This window comes from Pangasianodon hypophthalmus, chromosome 13 (genome assembly GCF_027358585.1).
Source record: "Pangasianodon hypophthalmus isolate fPanHyp1 chromosome 13, fPanHyp1.pri, whole genome shotgun sequence".
Taxonomy (NCBI): Eukaryota; Metazoa; Chordata; class Actinopteri; order Siluriformes; family Pangasiidae; genus Pangasianodon; species Pangasianodon hypophthalmus.
Window position 1 is genome coordinate 3,163,264 of NC_069722.1, and position 19,442 is coordinate 3,182,705.

At 41.3% G+C, this 19,442-nt stretch overlaps 2 protein-coding genes and 2 non-coding genes across 4 annotated transcripts in view; 1 reads left to right on the top strand and 3 right to left on the bottom strand.

The window, feature by feature from the left end:
* LOC113528048 (voltage-dependent calcium channel gamma-2 subunit) overlaps nt 1-6,290 on the top strand; it is a 57,868-nt gene extending 51,578 nt beyond the window's left edge. Inside the window, exons 3-4 of the mRNA XM_026916304.3 lie at nt 1,696-1,836; nt 3,919-6,290. Coding sequence (XP_026772105.1) covers nt 1,696-1,836; nt 3,919-4,454 — 677 coding nt within the window. The 3' untranslated portion in view covers nt 4,455-6,290. The remainder of the gene's footprint in view (nt 1-1,695; nt 1,837-3,918) is intronic.
* An 8,528-nt stretch (nt 6,291-14,818) lies between these two features.
* rpl3 (ribosomal protein L3) lies at nt 14,819-19,203 on the bottom strand. Its single transcript, XM_026916326.3, has 9 exons — nt 19,069-19,203; nt 17,819-18,011; nt 17,424-17,592; nt 16,964-17,099; nt 16,673-16,859; nt 16,301-16,461; nt 16,112-16,213; nt 15,383-15,598; nt 14,819-15,035 (listed from the first exon to the last, which is right to left on the bottom strand). The coding sequence occupies exons 1-9, from the start codon at nt 19,069-19,071 to the stop codon at nt 14,991-14,993; spliced, it is 1,212 nt and encodes a 403-aa protein (XP_026772127.1). The 5' UTR covers nt 19,072-19,203; the 3' UTR covers nt 14,819-14,990.
* Nucleotides 15,216-15,350, bottom strand: LOC113528655 (small nucleolar RNA SNORA54). The gene has a single exon (XR_003402970.1). It is a non-coding gene; the product is annotated as a small nucleolar RNA SNORA54 (small nucleolar RNA).
* On the bottom strand, nt 16,537-16,629 carry LOC113528657 (small nucleolar RNA U83B). Its single transcript, XR_003402972.1, has one exon. It is a non-coding gene; the product is annotated as a small nucleolar RNA U83B (small nucleolar RNA).
* Nucleotides 19,204-19,442: the final 239 nt, after the last annotated feature.

The following is a 19,442-nucleotide window of genomic DNA, read 5'->3' on the forward strand; positions in this document are numbered from 1 at the left end:
TGACAGGTAACGTGCCGTGATTGGCCATGTCAATATCCCCCAGGATAATGCAGAACTGGAGGCAGGACGAAAGCAGCGGTTGGTGTTCAGGGATCAGTGGGAGTTAACAGTATGGTATATTTAATCAGATGAACAGAATCCTACACCAGAGGGAAAAAATGAGGGAGAAGGAGGGATACTGATATTACACCAAGATATGTAGTGCTAATAGAAGTAGGACGTGCTCCATTTGTTCATTTGGTTCTGTTAGGAATTTAGAATTTAATTCTTTCTGTTTTTTACTAGCTTTGTAAATGCAATTCATGCATTCATTCACTTTGAATTCCCTATTCTGGGAACGCTGGACATGAAACGGGAATGCACACCAGTCCGTTACAGGGCACAGTACACACACTCATTCACACACTCATTCACACCTAGGGGAAATTTAGAGTCATCAATCCACCTAGCATGTTTTTGTGAAGTGGGAGGAAACTAGAGAACCCAGATGAAACCCATGGACACCTGGAGAACATGTGAAACTCCACACAGACAGTATCCCGAGCTCAGGATCGAACCAGGGACCTGGAGCTGTACAAACTTACCAACTTTAATGCAATTCTTAATGTTCCTAAATTAATTTAGAGGTGTTAAATCAAGTCCTGTGTGTACACTAAATTCTCAACATCCATAGTTTTACCAACCTAGCAAGCTCATCAAACACGATAAAAAAAATCAGTTAAATGGATGAAGGATCATCGATTTACATAAGTACCCTTTACTCCAGAACCAGAAGTCCAGGGGGTGGAGTCCTGATCCAGCTCCTCCTATATGGGAGGAATTTGAGCCAAAATTCCAGGGGTGGAGAAAACTCACTGTGTCTCAGACAGTGTGTGTCGTTCCATGTTGTAGCATCTAGTGGGTCAGGGGTTAGGGGTTCTAGGAGGATTTGGAGCAGGTCCAGCTCTACCTCCTGGACTTCTGGTTCTGCAATCTCAGTTTAGGTGTGAATGCAGCCAAAGCAGTTGTGCTACTGGTCAACAATGCAAATGCCTTTCAGCAAGGTTGAACTCAACAGAAATAACGTTACAGTAGAGGATGGGACTTGCAGGAAGGTTCACTGGTTCCATGAGCTGGAAAAGTAAAAGCAGACAAGATTGTGATTGAGAGAGGAGAAAGACAAAACGGCGGAGAATTAAAATGCCGTTCATCACCTTGAGTGAAAGCTCATTTCGATTTCCCTGTAAGGAGCCTGAGAAGTGTAGAAGAAGCAGCAGGAAGCGATCAGGACACACCCGCATACTAGCACATCATTTTGGATGGCACACATTTCCACATGACATTACTACTACTGTGTAGAAGCCTGCTAGAGTTCCAGTCATACAGTAGTGTATCTGATATTTACAAGTGAATTCAGTCCAGTTCCAGAGTCTAATCCAAGCATGGCATTCAGAATGCTCGTTCTTATAGATAACACAGATTCAGGACGCTCTCATACACACGTTTAGAAGTTTATTTACATGCTGACGGGGCACTGATTGCCTTGTGTGGTGAAGAGAACAGAGCAAATGATGAAATCACACAATATGACATTTTTCCCCATTCTCTCTCTCTCTCTCTCTCTCTCTCTCTCTCTCTCTCTCCGATCTGACATCCTGTGATGAGATGTTCAGGCGTTATCAGCGTGATTGATCATCTCACTGTCTCGCTCTGTAGGTGCTGTGAGAGCATCCAGCATCTTCCCCATCCTCAGCGTGATCCTGCTCTTCATGGGAGGCCTGTGTATAGCTGCCAGCGAATTCTACAAGTCCCGCCACAACATCATCCTCAGCGCCGGAATCCTCTTCGTCTCTGCAGGTGACGAGAAACAGTGCGAAATTCAATAACTCCGGGAAAAAACTCGCGTTCTACTGAGTATCGGTTTCAGATCACAGTATTACTGACATACAGGTTTGGTGATTATGGGTGAAATGAATTCAGGAACAGGAACAAAGTAAATAGTTGTGGTGGGGATTTGGTTTTATCCATTTGAATGAAGTTAAAAATACAAATAAAATCAATATTTTGACTTGCCAAATAATTAATACCGGGTATAGATACATTTATTCTTATGTCAGAGATGACATATCCATGCACTTTAGAAAGCTTAAATTCCTTAAGTTCACCATATTGTTATTTAGTGCAACAACTGTCGAACAAAATTTTGATTTATTGTGTAAAAAGTATATTTATATTACAATCATTTTTGCATTAGAAGGGTGCCAGTAATTCTAGACCTGACTGCACGTTTGAGGCATTGTAAGAAAAGAAAATAATGGACATTTGTAAGTCAGTCACAAAGTTGTAAGGAATAAAACACTCTGTGTCATGCTGTTAGAGGAAAATAATCAACCATGGGGCGGTGTGATGAAGCAGAGTCACTGGTACCACCCTGAAGTTGATTATTTTCCAATACCAGCATGTCCTGAAGTGTTTATTACTCTTATACCAGAGCAGTTTGTCAACATTAACAATTTTTTAAGAATGGCACGCTTTACATTTTATCAGTTTATAGTTACATTTAATGTTGTGGAACGTCGATGAAACAAGATAGTTCCTGTTCTAAAAATGCTAAATAATCGTCTCCTTATAAAAAAAAAGTTCACCATATTAACAACTACACACATTTTTATTTGTTGAATAACAGCATGTTTTTAATTAATTTATTATTAGAATTAGATTATGTGGCACATCCGCCGTACAAGTCCCTGTGACTGAGCGGTTGCTATAGAAACAAGAACGTATTGTAGAACAAGCACATTAAAATAAACGTGCTGTAATAGAAAACGAATCAACCCCATCTGACCAATCAGATTACAGAATTCACCTGCACTGTGGAATAATATGGACTAACGCTACTGCCCATCATCTGAGTAACACCATGAACGTGTTATTCTAACTTTTACACTACTTTAAATCAGACCACATTCTTAGTCCAACATAAACAAAAACAATCAATAAGAGAAAAATGACACCGTTAATACTTCTGAAAAGAAAATGATACTGATCTGATACTGTACATGCAGAGAAGCAAGAATATTCAGCTCACTCTCTTTTCCTGCCTCTGATCCTGTTGCTAGGCTAAAAAGAGGCCGTTTGGGATTCACACGCTAAAAATACGTTGTCCCTGACACACTTTCCCAATGATCTATCTTTTCGGTTTGACTCTACCACAGACAGGTGTGTGACAGAACGCAGCATTGTGCAGGTCACGTTTACCTCAGATCACCCCGGATAAGACAAAAGGCTAGTTTTACACGTACGCTAACACACTGTAGCCTAAACACACACACATACACACACACACACACACACACACAGAGTTCATTACTGATGAACTGATTAAGTGATTTTTTCATACAAGTGTTCAATTTAAAGGAATATTTCTCTCAGAAACGCTAGCATGGCCCACAGTGAATGAAAGCTAGGAGTTATAATCTGATTATCTTAAAATTAGCTGGTCTCTGTTGGCTTTTGCTTGTTATAAGGATTTTTATTCACAACCTACTTTTAAATATAGTTAAACAGTTAAAAGAGCATATTTATAACTCAGTATAGGACCTAGTGGTTATCAGTTCTCACTAGCATAGCATTATTAGCAAAACTAACCAGCCCTTGCTAGCTTTTGTGATTAGTGAGCTTAGCCTTACAAAAAAAAAGTATGGATTCCCTTTTCGACATTTCTAGAAAAAATGTTACAAATTTATGGAACTTTTTCACAAGGGATGAGCTGAAATGTAAATTATTCAATTATGACAAAAAAAAAAAGAAAGCATACCATGATTTGAGGCTCATGCTAGCTTAGAGTTGTTAGCAATGGTGAGGGATGTATCAGTTGAGTTGGCCATGCAGTGCTACGTGTTGTGCTAAGTGTTGCGTCTAACTTTGTGTCTCCGACAGGTCTCAGTAATATCATCGGCATGATCGTGTACATATCAGCGAACGCAGGCGACCCCACCAAGAGCGACTCGAAGAAGAACAGCTACTCGTACGGCTGGAGCTTCTACTTCGGTGCGCTGTCCTTCATCATGGCCGAGATGGTGGGAGTCCTGGCTGTGCACATGTTCATCGATCGGCACCGAGAGTTGAGATCGGGCGTGAGGGCCGCCGATTACCTGCATGGTTCAGCCATTACACGAATCCCCAGCTATCGCTACCGCTACCGGCGCCGCTCACGCTCGAATTCTCAGTCGCGTTCCTCATCACGCTCGACAGAGCGCTCACAGTCACGTGAAGCCTCCCCGGTCGGTCTGAAAGGCTTCGGCACCCTGCCCTCCACCGAGATCTCCATGTACGCGCTAAAGGGGGGCCACGGCACCCCGACGGCCACCTACAACTCGGACAGGGACTTCCTCCAGGTCCACAACTGCATCCAGAAGGACCTGAAGGACTCGGCTCACGGAAACTCAGCCAACCGACGCACCACGCCGGTATGAGGAACCCCATCCCCGCTGAAATAAACACGACAAGGGGCAACAAGATCAGAGCCCTAAAATTTTACCGCTCAAATTTCATGTACCGTGAGTTCTCATGATTAGGAAGAGCTGGGCGGAGTTCCTGTTCTTTTCCACAGTCTGTCATGTTTGCATGATTTTTTTCCCGCCATTTTATCTTAGATCAAACCAGCTTGGGTGTGTGAATTTAGGTGCGTTATTAGACACACTGGCCCTGAATTTTATTACCATTCCTAACACGCCTTCGTCGACTTTCCCTTAGAAGAGTGGGCACTTGCAGTGAAATTTTCAAGAGGAAAACACTCGACCTTGGCGTCGAAACAATCTCCATGGCAATTAACTTTTTTTGACCCATGAGTCATATTGGCTTGCTAATTCGCTAGCAACACAGTAACAGTTTCTTTGGCTGTCAGTGCAGGTGAAGAACTTGGAGTAATCCCAGTTTGATATTTGACATGCTGAATTTTTTAAATTAGAACTGTTTGGTCCTTTTTTACACTTAAAAGCAGCTTCATCCACCATTTTCTAGGAAGGCTAATGCTCCTGAAATCTACTCGGGCGATGATCCCTCGTGTAATAATCTTCGCTTTAGCTAATAAAATGTTGTTCTTGCTCTTAAGATGGCGCCAGAATTTAACCGAGGAAAAAAACGTGAAAGGAAGTCAATAAGGGCGTGTTAAAGTGTGGTACTGAAACAAGGCCCAGGGTAAAAACAAAAAGCTTGTACTTTCTTTTACGCTTGTACGTACTGATTTGATCATTTGTGATTTTGTTTGCTTTTTATTTATTTATCTATTTTTACATAAAAACTGTGAAACACCGCAGTAGGGATTTCAGTAAGGAGTAGCCCAGACTGCAAACAAAGCTATACATTATATAAATATATATAATGTATTAATTTTCTAACTTATTTAAAGACTTTTCTGAAGTGCAAAAAAAAAATCTAACAAAAATGGACAAGAATACACACACAAAGTGCAAAACTGGCGGGTGATGAGAAACCGAGCGACGTGGAGAAAGAAAGTAAAAGTGAAAAAACGCCAAGATTTTCCACCACAAAGCTGCTGGAACAAAGAGACACTTTTGACTTTCGATGAAAAATCTATTCTTTTAAAACGAACCTTCTCATCTTTTGCTCCGTCCCTGTCCGCTTTCTTTATTTTCCTCCTCCCGCCTTCAGCCACCGAGGGAGCGCAGAACCGAGCGAAAGGCAGCCGCTGAAGGGGAAAGGTCAGAGGTCAACTGATGGACTCCAGGATCCACTGCCAAGATGGAGGATGAAAAAAAAGCAAGGAGGAGAGGGCGAGGAAAAAGACGAGGATGCTGAACACTTAATCCTTGCGGGGAAAAAAGCAAGTGACAAAATTAACAATGAAACGTTACAAGACATGAAGCTAAGTAACTCATGAATAATACAGAAATTAAATGCATGCTATAAATTTACAGAAAATCTGCTCTTGAGACGTTTTAAAGGATAACAATAATTATAACGGGGAAAAAAGCAATGCTAAAAAACTTTAATGTGTACTTTTTCTTTTCTTTTCTTTTCTTTTTTAAATCCAATTCATTATACGGCTTTGGTAACAAATCAACCTACTACTATCTTTGACTGCTTTTTACATTTTTTGTTCATTCTTTCTATGTAAATGTACATATTTCATTTTGAAAATCACACAGCCTTAGCCATGTTTTTTTCCTTTAAAATAATTTCAGTGTGTTGTTTCAAATGAACTCTAAAAGGTGCCAAAAACAGAATGATCCTCAACTTGGATGCATCAAGTTCTGATGAATAAAAGACGAACCCCAGGGGGAACAAAAGCCGCTGTTTCTGTGTGTTTTTCGCACATATCGTGACCTCTGACCTTTTTCAGATTCCAGCAGAATCACTGCAATACTTTTCCTGAACTAGAACCTCATTGGTGGCACTGTTTCCTTTTTTTTTTTTAACCAGTCTAAATTGACTAGACACTCAATCCGTCCATCAATCTCTCATCTTTCCTTCATTTGCATGTCTTTTTTCTCCCTTGTGTCATTTTAAAGACACACATCAACTCCATCTATCCATCCCTCTCTCTCTCTCTCTCCTTTTTTTCCTACAGTGCCTCATTACAATAAAACCATTAAAAAGCGACACAATTTAAACAGAGGAAATCAATCATCAGGTAATAGCCTCTCGTTTTCCCTTGATCAAGATTACTGACTGATTAATGTCTGGCTTTTTTCGTTTAAATTACTCACTGTCGTTTGGGCCGCAGCCTGCGGATTGAAATTAGAGCCGCTACAATTTCAATTCCTCTTCCCAGCAGGCAGGTGATTTTTCGACGTCTTTCATTTTCATTATGACAGGCGCTGTACTTTTAATCTATTACCGGAGATCTATCAAACCTCCATTACTCATTTTAGGTTCAAATGGATGGAAATAGGAACCAGGGAATATGAGATATTTCCTGTACCTTGGCGGGACTATCCATAAAACATATAAATAACAGATAAAAAGAGAATATCAACCATCTAACCACTATTAAAAGCATTTTAACGATCAGATAGCTCCAGAATGGTCTTGCAATTCATGTAACTCGTACAGCGAGGTGTTGTCAAACTAAATTTTACAGGATTCCAAATGTAAAATTGTTGGTTTTCAATACGTAATGAATACTACTTGGCTAGTTTGCCATTTGTTTGTTTTTAAGATGGACATGGTCTTTCAGTCGATGCATGAAGTGTAAATAAGTTTACAAAAGTTTGCAATTATCAAAATTTGGTAAAGCTGTGTGTAAATGTTTTCTTGGCCAAACTGAACTAAAAATTCCCAACAGATTTACAGATATTTCGGCTGATATTCTGCATTATGTTGATACACACCAATCACACATAAATGAGAGCTGAAAACAGCAAAATGGTATGTAAACAGTGAAAAAGTGCCTTCTAAGTAGTGTGCTGTTTGTGCTGAATCTAGTAATGCAGCTCAGCCATTGCAGCGTGTCGGCTACACACTAACGCTTCCTCCTTTTATAGGGCGCCATTACTTTTGTCCTAGTAAAATCGCTACTCTTATTTGTCTTTTAATTCATGGATTTGCTTTGGAATCGCTTTCTTTCAAGTCATTAATATGAAGCCACTAATCTTCACTAAGTGTTCATTAAATTGGTGTGTAATTTTAATTAATCATTGATTTCAACTTGACAGCGTAATCTGTATATGATATCACAGCAACTTATCAAAAATGATATGATTTAAAGCTGACTGAGGGTCACAATATTGAGTCTGTTTATACGTAAAATACACAAACTCAGGAACACGGGATACAAGAAACTTATGCATTTCTTGTGAATGATTTAGGAATAAATTTGTTCGTATCCTGTGTGTTACACGAGGCCCGTTGTACATAAAACTAATCCCACACAAAATGTTGACACTCTCTGAAGCAAAATGGACAAAATGACAAAGACACAAACATGTGTGAACTGTTTTCTACAGCTAGCTAGCTAATTAAATAAGCTAGCTAGCATTACAGTTAAAAATAAAAATAGCTGTCTAGGTAGTTAGATACTATAACTCTGTAAAATAAAGTATTAAATAATTATGCATTAAAATAAGAGTCTGTCAGTGCAGTAACTAAACTTACGCAACCTAAATAGCTAGCTAGGTTGCACTAGCTTGCTATTAGATAGCTAGGCTCTGTAGTAAGACAACCAAATTTGCTAGCACCTCTATAAAATAAGGTGTTAAATATAGCCAGCTAGCTAGCTAGCATTGCAGTAAACATACTCTCTATGTAAAATAAGGTATTAAGTAAGCGGCTGTTACACTGAGAAGCTAATACTCCAGGAGTTAAACATTTCCTGCAGAACGTAGCTCAGTGCTTCTTTTATAAAGATGATGTCAGGGAGATCACCACGGTCACTACACCGTCTCTCACATTCAGTTCTGTTGTAGTGATCAAACATACCCTGTGTTCCTCACTGCAGCACTAAAAGAGACAGTGTGTGTGTGTGTGTGTGTGTGTGTGTGTGTGTGTGTGTGTGTTTTGAACAGCATGTCCCCTTCTGCCTGGAATACTAAAGCCTCGCTCCCACAGCAGCAGCAGTAGCAGTGTGTGTGTGTGTTTACAGATTACATAAGAGCACATCACACACGACCTGGCCTTTTTTCCCCTCCACACGCTGACACACACACACACACACACACACACACATAAGCAACACATCTAGGTCATCTACAATCACCTCCGAGAAACCGGGACATCATGAGACACACATTTGTTGTCTAGCTAGAAGGGTATCAAGTAAGGGTAAGGTTTAGCATAGAAAGATTGAAAGTTAAAAATCCAAATTAAATGTGAATTATATTATAAAGTTACTTCTAATGTACAATTTCACCTTCAAACTTTAGGCCACGCCCCCTTATGTGAGTCTGACACTCGTACAGAGTAATGCCAAAAAAAGATCACATCAGCATAATCAACAAATGGGTGGTGTGATGTGGTCTGGAGCATATTTTCTTTTTACAGCACATCATGAAGTGTTTTATTCCTCAGCAGTTTGCCAACACTAACAATTTTTATGTATTAAAGAACGACACATCATACTTTTTATCCATCCAAAGTTACGTTTAATGTTGTGGAACGTCCACACAACAAGTTATTTCCTGTTCTCGCTTACATTATAGCAGCTATAAACAGTCATTCCCTCACCAGCCTCTTTATTTTCTCTTGAAGTTAACAAAACAAAAAAAGCAGCTTGTCATGTTACCAAGAAACCGCAAAAAAGCGTAAACTCCTCTGTCCTGAAGATGGCAGACAACGTAAAATTACAGCTTTACCTCTGACTGTCACAGAGCACTGACACTGGAGATTCCTTCCATAAATGTTAAGGAAAAAAAACTTCAACATGTCAACAATTACACACGTTTTTAATCGGTTCGTCGTACAAGTCCCTGTCGGTGAGCTGTTACTATAGAAACGAGTGCATTAATAATGGATAACGTCAATACAGAACTAAACAAACTTCAAACACCAAATATGTATTGCATTAAAAAGGACACTGTGTACATCTCATTTTTTAATACAATGGTATGGAGTCTACCGAGGTAGAAAAAAAAGGTGAGAGTCACAGATAATGAGTTCCCAGGATCCTCAGTTGGTCTCTGCACAGTTATTCGTGCCCTCTAACGATGAGAAGGAGAAGCGCTCCATCCTCACTGCCGATGCTGCCGGCTTTAAGGAAAGCGTGTCCATGGGAACAGGCTCCAAATCCATTTCAGCACCGTGCACCACTTCCTCTGGCACTCGTTTAGTCATATCTGTACCGCAAAACACCCTGTTTCAGGTCAGGTTTGAGATAAACAGGCATATCCATGAAGTGTTCAGTTTTATACCAGCACAGTTTTATAGCTCAAAGACAGACAGCCTGAAACTTTTCAAATGAACAATCAACTCTCAGAATCGACGTCTTGGATTCCCTACAGTAAGATTAGAGTTGGACGCCAAAGTAATACAGTTGTGTATCATATCCTCGACATCCATATTTTCCTTGAAAAATCCTTATTAACATTCTTGATATATTACCAATATGCGTATGTGTGATTGCTGCCAAGAGTACATGATATCAGCCAAGATGGAGATCGATCCAGTTTCAGGGTTCTTCACTACACCACTACAATAGAAACGCTAAAGGAAGCATTTCTGCGCAGAGGACAAAGAGGCTTAATTAGTTGAGTTCTTCCCTCAGGGTTAGGTCATAAACATAAAAAGAAAACCAACAAGATAGCTCTCTTCCCTTCATCAGTAAAAAAATCTCACATGGGTTTTTCCATCAACTTAACCACTTAATGGTGGGTGTTGAAATGGAAGGAATAAAACAGTCTGTCATGCTGTTACAGGAAAATAATCAGTGATGGGTAGATGGAATGAAGCAGAGTTACTGTTACCACCCCAAAGTTCTTTTCCAATAACATCATGTCTCAGTGTTTTATTCCTCTTATACCACAGCAATATGCCAGTGATTACAATTTTTTATTAAAGAATAAAGAACATATTCTTTTATCCATTTATAGTTACATTTTATGTTGTGGAATGTCCATGAAACAAGTTAGTTCCTGTTCTCCCTTATGCTACAGCAGCTATACGCAGTCATTCCCTCACCAGACTCTCTTTTTTCATCTCTTTAAGTTCATAAGATGAGAGAAAAAAGTTTGTCAAAGCGTAAACTCATCTGTCCTGAAGATGTCAGAAAACATGAAGTTACGGCTTTACGGCTGACTGTTACAAAACACTGATACTGGAGACTCCTTCCTTAAGTGTTAAACATTTCCTAACAGAAAACGTTGCTCTGTCAACGAATACCCACATAAGTTGTTATTATAGAACACATTCATATAAAGATGTGATTTGCAGCTGCACTACTGTCAGAGCTGCTGTTCTAGAGAATGAATCAACTTTCTGACCAATCAGAATAGAGAATTCAACAGTGTGTGTAGTGTGTACTGAATGCTAGTCTCGTATGCCAGTAAAGGGAATGTTGGCTCGCTAGCGATGCTTCCTGAGGAAATCCAAGAATTAATTTTTTTTAGTATCTTTGTGTGATATCTAATATCTCAAAGAGCAAAACATCCAAGCATTGACTGGTTCAGTTTGCTAGCACTCCATTTGTGGGGAAAAAAAAAAAAAAAAAAAAGCAAATGTCAGACACCATGCATGTCTGGGCTGATTGGCTACCTCTGAGGTAAAGGGAACATTGTGTACATTTAATTTTTGGCAAAACAATTATTGCCTCAATTATGCCTTAACTTCACATACAAGTACATAATGCTAATACAGACATTATCTCAAGTGTTGCTGTAAAATACAATTCCGGTTTAAACTGGGGGAAGGGTTCAGTACTGAGACTAAAAGAGGTGTGTTCACAGAGAGAAGTGCTGATCCAGAGAGCGTGTCAACACTTTCCCAAGGGCAGACGACTTCAAAGATTGAAGCCAGGCCTCTTTACAATCATCTCTCTCATCCTGCGGCGTTACCTTGTGAGAGTACAATGCTAATTAGCACGTGTTCAGTGTTCGGTATCGACTGTGCACCCGAGGGCCTCGACTTGAGCTGAGTCAGGGAGTCCACAAGGCCAACATTGACCCGGCGCCTGATGTGCATCACAACGCTCATCCAGTCTCAGGTCGGATCACTCGTGTGGATGATCACAAACACATTAAGGTAGTGAAGGATGCACATGTATCATATTTGTGAATAGGTTCTGTAGTACAGTTCCATATTCCAGTCATGGAAAGATTCAACTGCTAGCAAATTGCTCATAAAAATATGCACTAGCGTCCAAAATCCTAGAGGGCATGGCTTAAAGTTTGAAGGTGATATTGTAATATAGTTAATAACTTATAGTTTCTATAACAACAGCTTATTCACAGAGACTAATCTAAGACTAACAAAGGGATTTTAAACAGCTTGTTATTTCTCAAAGAAAAATGCTTCATCGTCTATATAGTGACGGTTTCTCTAATGACATGTTTACTGAACATTTATGGAAGGAGTCTCCAGTGTCAGCATGTTGCAACAAGTCAGTATTAAGTTTTCCGCCACAGGAAAGTCTTCAGGAGAGGACTGCTTTTTTTTTTAAGTTTGCTTCATCACCCCACCCTGAAAATGGATTATTTTCCTATATCAGCATGACAGAGTATTTTATTCCTTACACATTAGAGCTAAAATGATATTGCTGAATGTTTACCAGTGTGATTGTTAACATTAGACATTATTATGGTTGGTATATAACGTCATAAGCGCGTGTTCTCATTTGTTCAGGGGATCAGAATATTTTTTTCATACTATTAGGTGAAGTTGTCCTCACATTGAGGGATTATGTCCAGATTTCATACCCTGATTTGAAGCACTACAGTACTGCTGAACACACCAAGCTCTGTGATGAAGAACAGGCTCAGAATTGGGGTAATGTTACACAGGGGAAGCGTCTGACGTCGCTGATGACTCTCAGTCAGATCTTGGCGTGAATCAGCAGTCCTGATGCTTGAGGCGAGCCATGGGCTGTCATGCAAAAAAGCCTGTAATGGCCTCGGCATTGCCCAAAGCTCAACGCTAAACCCATTAAAATCTGTTAAGGAGGCAGTCAGGCATGGTGTATACAAACCTCACCTAAAAATGGCTACAGGGTTGAGACAGGAAGCAAAGCCACACCTGAGGGGGACAGAGTCGAAGCTGGAACCTCAGGAACAATGAAACAGCTCAAATTCAATTCAATTCTATTTGTATAGCGCTTTTAACAATGGCCATTGTCCCAAAGCAGCTTTACAGAACTATATAAATTCAGGATATATGTTTTAAACTTATAAATGTATACATTGCCCAGAGGCGACAGTGACAAAGAAAAACTCCCTGAGACGACATGAGGAAGAAACCTTGAGAGGAACGAGACTCAAAAGGGAACCCGTCCTCATCTGGGTGACACCGGATAGTGCGATTATAAATCATTCCCTTCTATAACTGTGTACTACATGGACAAAAAGTGCAATTTTGTAAATAGGAAATTGATTATAGTTTTCACATGAAGTCTATTTTGAAGTTATCAGCTGTTCACTGATGGAGACTTGAGTGCAAAACTGTCCAAAGCAAAAAGTCCAAAGCCATCATCATGGTTTTTAAGAGGTACCATCCTCAGTAATCTCATGGATCTTTAGGCTGCCCATGTGGGGCCATCCTCAGTAATCTCATGTATCTTTAGGCTGCCCATGTGGGGCCATCCTCAGTAATCTCTTGTATCTTTAGGCTGCCCATGTGGGGCCATCCTCAGTAATCTCATGTATCTTTAGGCTGCCCATGTGGGGCCATCCTCAGTAATCTCATGTATCTTTAGGCTACCCATGTGGGGCCATCCTCAGCAGCAGCAAGTGATTTTCAGGTGATGAGAACTCCAACCAGAAGTATGGCATCAGGATGGATCAGGCAGGTCCAGATAGCAGAAGGGGTCAGGATCACTAACAGCATCACAAACAGCTTGAACAGAACCCAGAACATCGGTTCCCTGCTGCTGTTCTTTTCTGAGCTTTGATTCAATCCCAGTTGCTGCTTCTTCACTCGCGCCAGCCAGGGAACATTTGAACTTCTGTACCCTTAGAGCAGGGGTCTTCAATCTTATCCACAAAGGGCCGGTGTGGCTGCAGGCTTTTATTCTAGCCAAATAGGAGGCACACTTGAGAGTTGATTGGAGTCCAAGGTGAACTGATTAAACAAGTGGAATCAGGTGTGACTCCTGCTTGGTTGGAATGAAAGCCTGCAGCCACACTAGCCCTTTGCAGATAAGACTGAAGACTCGTGCCTTAGAGCTTTCCATGGACTTCAGGTGTCAATCTTCTCTGCACCATGTACAGTTTGAGCTAAAGCAGTTCAAGATGTAGCTCGATAGGTGGATGAGTTTAAATGCCAACACACAAAACCCATAACCCTCAACCACTCCCCTATAAAGTAGGACTCATTTGAAATTTGTCTCACTTTCACTTGGGATAAAAGCATCAAAGGTTACAGTGTATATGGAGTTTACACTCCCAAGAAGAACTGGCATCCCATCCAGGACACATTCCCACCTCACACCCAGCAATCCAGGGATAGACTCCAGATCCACTGCAATCCTGACCAGGATACAGCACTTGCTTATGATAAAGGAAGTCTAGAAACAGGCTTTAGCCTGCCACAGTTCCACTTTAAGATGGCTTAATTACAATTCCAAAGACTGTAGGGAAAGTTTAGTTGCGAGAACAAAAGCCTAACAGACACCACCTGGTGAAAGCTTCTGGAATTGCACAACTGTCATATTTGCATCATTTTTCCTACCACCATGCTCCATAAAGATAAAAATGAAAATAGAAAACCTATTTGGAAAACCTTATGGCTTACAAACAAACACAAAAAAAACAAAAAAAAACAAAAACAAAACACACCACCTGAAGTGTGCAGGCATGGCTCTTATTCCATGTGCTAAGATTTTTCATAGATTGTACTAGTGTGAGGTGAATGAATCCTAAATTAAAAGTTGACCAATTAGAATAAACAGCTGCAAAAGTGAATGTATTACCGGTCCATTGTTAAACAGCACCTTCAGCCCCTACCTTACACCCCTGACCCTTACTTGCAATAAATGCAAAACTACGAGTATTACAGCTCTTATTGAACTGCTCCTCATACATCCTTCATTAAAATGAAGTACAAAGTATTTAGGACCACTGATGTCTAGGACCAAGTGTACCCAAATGAGTGCCTGAAATTCCACACTCTCCAGACAGGTACAAGAATCCATGCTCTAGTTCTCCACACTAGTTTCTGATCAATAGGTAAAAGCTTGACTTTGCTGTTTTTATTCTCAAACAGCTCAAAAGCTCATCTGAAAAGCAATGTATGGAATAGTGAAGACATGCAAAAGGTTTTTGTCCATTTTTTTTTTTTTATTAAACATCTCTGCAGTGCTACATGACAATTCATGAATCCACACACAGAGCAGTGCAGCGTGGTGCTCAGGCAGACTCCTCCTTGGCAATGCGGTCTTTCTTGAGAGGACCCTGCAGAAAAGGAGGAAAATAACTGGTTAAGTCAAATCCAACATGCCACACTACATGCATTTCCAGCCACCTGAACACCAGAGCAAGCCTAATTTATTCAAACTACTAAAAGAAAATCCTGTTATCAGAGCATCTGCATACCCAAGAAATAAGTCAACTAATTATATCTAGATTTTGAAAAGCTGTCGTCAGTTAGTGAACAGGGAGTTATGCACAGACGAGCCGCACTCCCCTGCCTTACCGAACGTTCCTATAGCACTGGAATGGAACCCGGATTTCAGACTGCAGTACTGAAACAGGTTACGAACAGTGCACCGCTTCAGCACAAACCCCTGCTTGATACTCACCATGAAGGCCTTCTTCTCGTCCACAGTCTGGAAACGTCCGTGACCGAATTTGGAGGTGGTGTCGATGAATTTGAGGTCGATCTTCTCCATAGCGCGACGGCTCGTCTGCACCAGCAGAGACTTGCGCAGGGTCAGCACCCTCTTCTTGGTTCCAACTACACATCCCTTCAGCATCAGGAAGTCGTTGGTCACCTCACCGTAGTGGACAAATCCACCCTGGACACAGAGATTAAAGTCAGTGCTGTACATAAGGAACACAAATGCACTTTTAAAGACAATCAAAATGTAGCCCCTATACAGTCTCCACTTGCACTGCTACAATACAAGCCAACATTTTTATTCCTACTGCTTCATTAGTGAAGCATCAGCTCCCCCTAGAGGTGTAGCAGAGTTTAGCACACCTCAAGTCCCATAGGTGAACATGGATTATTCAGCTCCAAAGGTGCCCTAGATGTTCAATATTAAGCCATTTAAACAGTGCACACTACAAGAAATAGGTTGGGGTTCAAAGCATCTTAACCAGTCAGACCTTAAAATAAGACTAATACTCAAACGGTAGCACAAGCCAGCTTCCATACTTGGCATTTTCCCCATTCTACAGTCTGTCCAGTTTGTGTGTAATCTCAGGATAAGGATTAAGAGAGCTCAGATTCTCTTTACACCCCACTGATCAGCAGTTACACTAATCTTTGATAAATCTAATCTAGAGCATTAATTCTTGAAACTCACCAGTGGGTTGATGCTCTTGTTGGACAGATCGTAATCAGTGGAGGCATTGTTCTTGATCAATTTGCCATCCTTGGTGTGGTAGCCCTGTCCAATCTTGTAGATCTAGAAGCAGAAAAGAAATGGGAGTCTTGTTTATGAGCATGTACTAGTTATTGTGATTAACGGTTGCAGAGCAGTAAAGGTGTTCACCTTCTTGTTGATCTCTGTGCGGTGATGGTAGCCCTTCTGACCGGCACGCGCCACGCTGAAGGCCACGCGGGCAGGATGCCAGGCTCCGATACACGCCACCTTGCGCAGACCACGATGGGTCTTACGGGGCAGCTTCTTCGTGTGCCAACGGCTTGTCACACCTACAAACAAAAACAGCAAACTTTATATGTGGAAGATATAAAAAACCCACTAATTTCATTTCAACACCAATTTCGTGCGCTGTCAGAAGGAAGGCAGCATGGAAAATTTCCTCATGCCTTTCGGGCGCCATTCCTGACGCTTGATCCATGTTCTCATCACCACACACAGACGAGTCAAAAAGACAAACCGGGGAATTAAAGGAGCACTCACCCTTGTAGCCGTGACCCTTGGTGACTCCGATGACATCGATCATCTCGTCCTGGGCAAACACGTTGTTGATGGGGACGGCCTGCTCCAGTTTCTCCCGGGCCCAGTCAACCTTCTCTGAGATTGTTCCGCCGTTCAGCTGGACCTCCATCAAGTGGGCCTTCTTCTGCCTCAGGGGCAGCAGGCGCATCTGAAAAGGGGGAAGGGCAAGTTAGGACACAGTCTGGCATACACTACCAGGGGGCCAAGCACCTCTTGAGATAAAGTTGAAATAAGCACAATAAGAGTGCTCACCTGTGTGTGGGCGATGATACGAATGACCTTGCAATATTTCTTCATAGAGGCAAAGTCCTTCTCCAGCTGTTTCTTGCCCTCCTCATCCTGCCACTTCTTGCTGTACTTAGTGAAAGCCTTCTTCTTGGACTTGTACCTGAACGCGCACAACGAGAACAAGCAGAGAAGCACGAGGTTGGCACGCAGTCCCTTCATAACCCCACAGGGTCAGAGGAAGGAGGCTGGGCAGAGCCGTTAGCCCGTCCATAGCAGGGCAACTGACAGCTCAAATGGTGCTTTTGGCTCATGGCTCAGCTTCTAAGGAGCTCTTTCCACCGGCCAGAGGAGCCTGGAGCTCATCAGGGCACGAGGCACCTGAGCGGAGCTGCGACACACCGACACGTTAGCCCGAGTCATAAAGCTCCAACGCAGATGGACAATTCACCATTACGCTCATGTTTCTCCATCAAACAGGACTCACCAGTTTTTGTAGAAGCGGCGTCTGCACTCGTCACTGATGTGCTCGGCAAAAATGGTCTTGAAGGAACGCAGACCACGAGGAGTCTTGACGTATCCCACGATTCCTACGACGATCATGGGAGGAGTCTCGACAACGGTGACTGCCTCGACAACCTCCTTTTTGTTCACCTCTGTAAGAGATTAAAAATGCTAATTTTAGAACTGCAAGCCATTCTTCAACAGTAGAAGTACAGTTACTGAAATGACCGGACTCAGTACTCGACATTCAGCAAGGGCTTGAGGCCCCAAATATGTCCGCCCGTCGAGAGTCTCATCACTGCTGCCACTTTTTCAACCAAATATCTGCATCTTAAACAAGCATAACTAACAAACAGACGAGGTAGAATGCACACTCACTAGAGCCGGGTCTGTCGACCTCACGGACGATGTGCGTCATGCCGGCTTTGTAGCCCAGGAAGGCGGTGAGGTGGACGGGTTTGCTGGAGTCATCCTTGGGGAAGCTCTTTACCTTACCGCGGTGTCTGCGGCTCCTCTTGCGAGGAAGGAAGCCCAGAGACCCGTGACGGGGAGCTGAAAACTTACGGTGAGACTGAAAAAGAAAAAAAGGGGAGAGCAGTTTAAACACTTGTTGCCTGCTTAACCAACAGAAAATAGAGAGAAAAAAACTTCAATATAACATTGCATTAAATTACTAATCTGAGTATTCTGGTATATCACAAGTAGCCAATGTTAATTTTCCTCACCAACAGCCCGATCTACAAGTTAAGATAATTCTTTTAGTTGAATAGACCCAACACTGACCACGTGGTTTTATAGTCACATGATACAATGCATTATTCCAGAAAATAGTGCATGTATTACTGGTCTGTATGAGCAAAAACAGCTCATTCACTCACTCATTTCCACACCTTCATGGAGGACATTACAGCTCTGAGCAATAAACACGTGCAATAAAACTGCACATGGCTTTAAAAACGTAGCTGCAACTAGCATACTCAACCACATTTTAAACATTAACATTAATAAAACATTTTATTTACTCTTGGGAGTCGTTTTAAATCACAGTTTAGTTAATCAAAGCCATAAGAATATAACTTACGGTAAATTAAATTTCCTCTATAGAAGTAAAAAGACCAGCTTGTCTTAATGCAGGCTTCACTAAGGCCAAATACCAAACCAATCATTATTAAAGACGTAGGTGCACTACTTTAGGAGTAAAGCAACACACTTTACTTTAAGTGAACTGCACTAATATGCCGAGTCAGAGGGTATTTGGGATGCGGCCTACCACACAGGCCGGTTTCACAAATATACATCATTATTAGTTTTTTTTTTTAAACAATTAAATGTTAAGGCGTTGCCAAAAAATGGGAAAAAACGCCACATTTAAAGCACCTTCCTAAAAAAACCCACAAAAAAAACCCACACAATTATTGCTTTGTTTTTAACCAGCACCACGCTTAGTGAACAGCCGCCATTTTACATCAGTTACGCAGCTTAAACACATGCAATGAACTACACAATATATGATTAAAATGTTAATCTAACGCTATAACATTCATCTCAAATGAGAACAACTGTAAAAAAGCGAGGATGGCAAGGATTTACTGAAGATTGGCTGAGCAGTGATGAACTACAAAACTCACCATCTTGTCTCTGGTCCGATTGAAAGAGAACACGCCAACCGCCGGCCTGCGCTTTTATAGTGGGATGTAACCGCGCACGCGCGGTTATGCGCAGTCTCCGTGGAGATGGATACGTCATTACCGGAGGCTTTGGTACAGTCCTGAATAATATGTAAATAAATGCATTTATTTACTCGATATATTAACTTGGATATATTTTAACAAATATTTTCTAAATGATAATAATAATAATAATAAGAAGAAGAAGAATAATAATAATATATGAGAGTTTGTATGTTGCGCGTACCCGTCCTTGTCTGGACGAATCAAATGCCGCCGTCTCATCCGGGTATTCTGGCTGTGCCGCTGCATGTGGCGTGCTAGTTAGCTAGTTT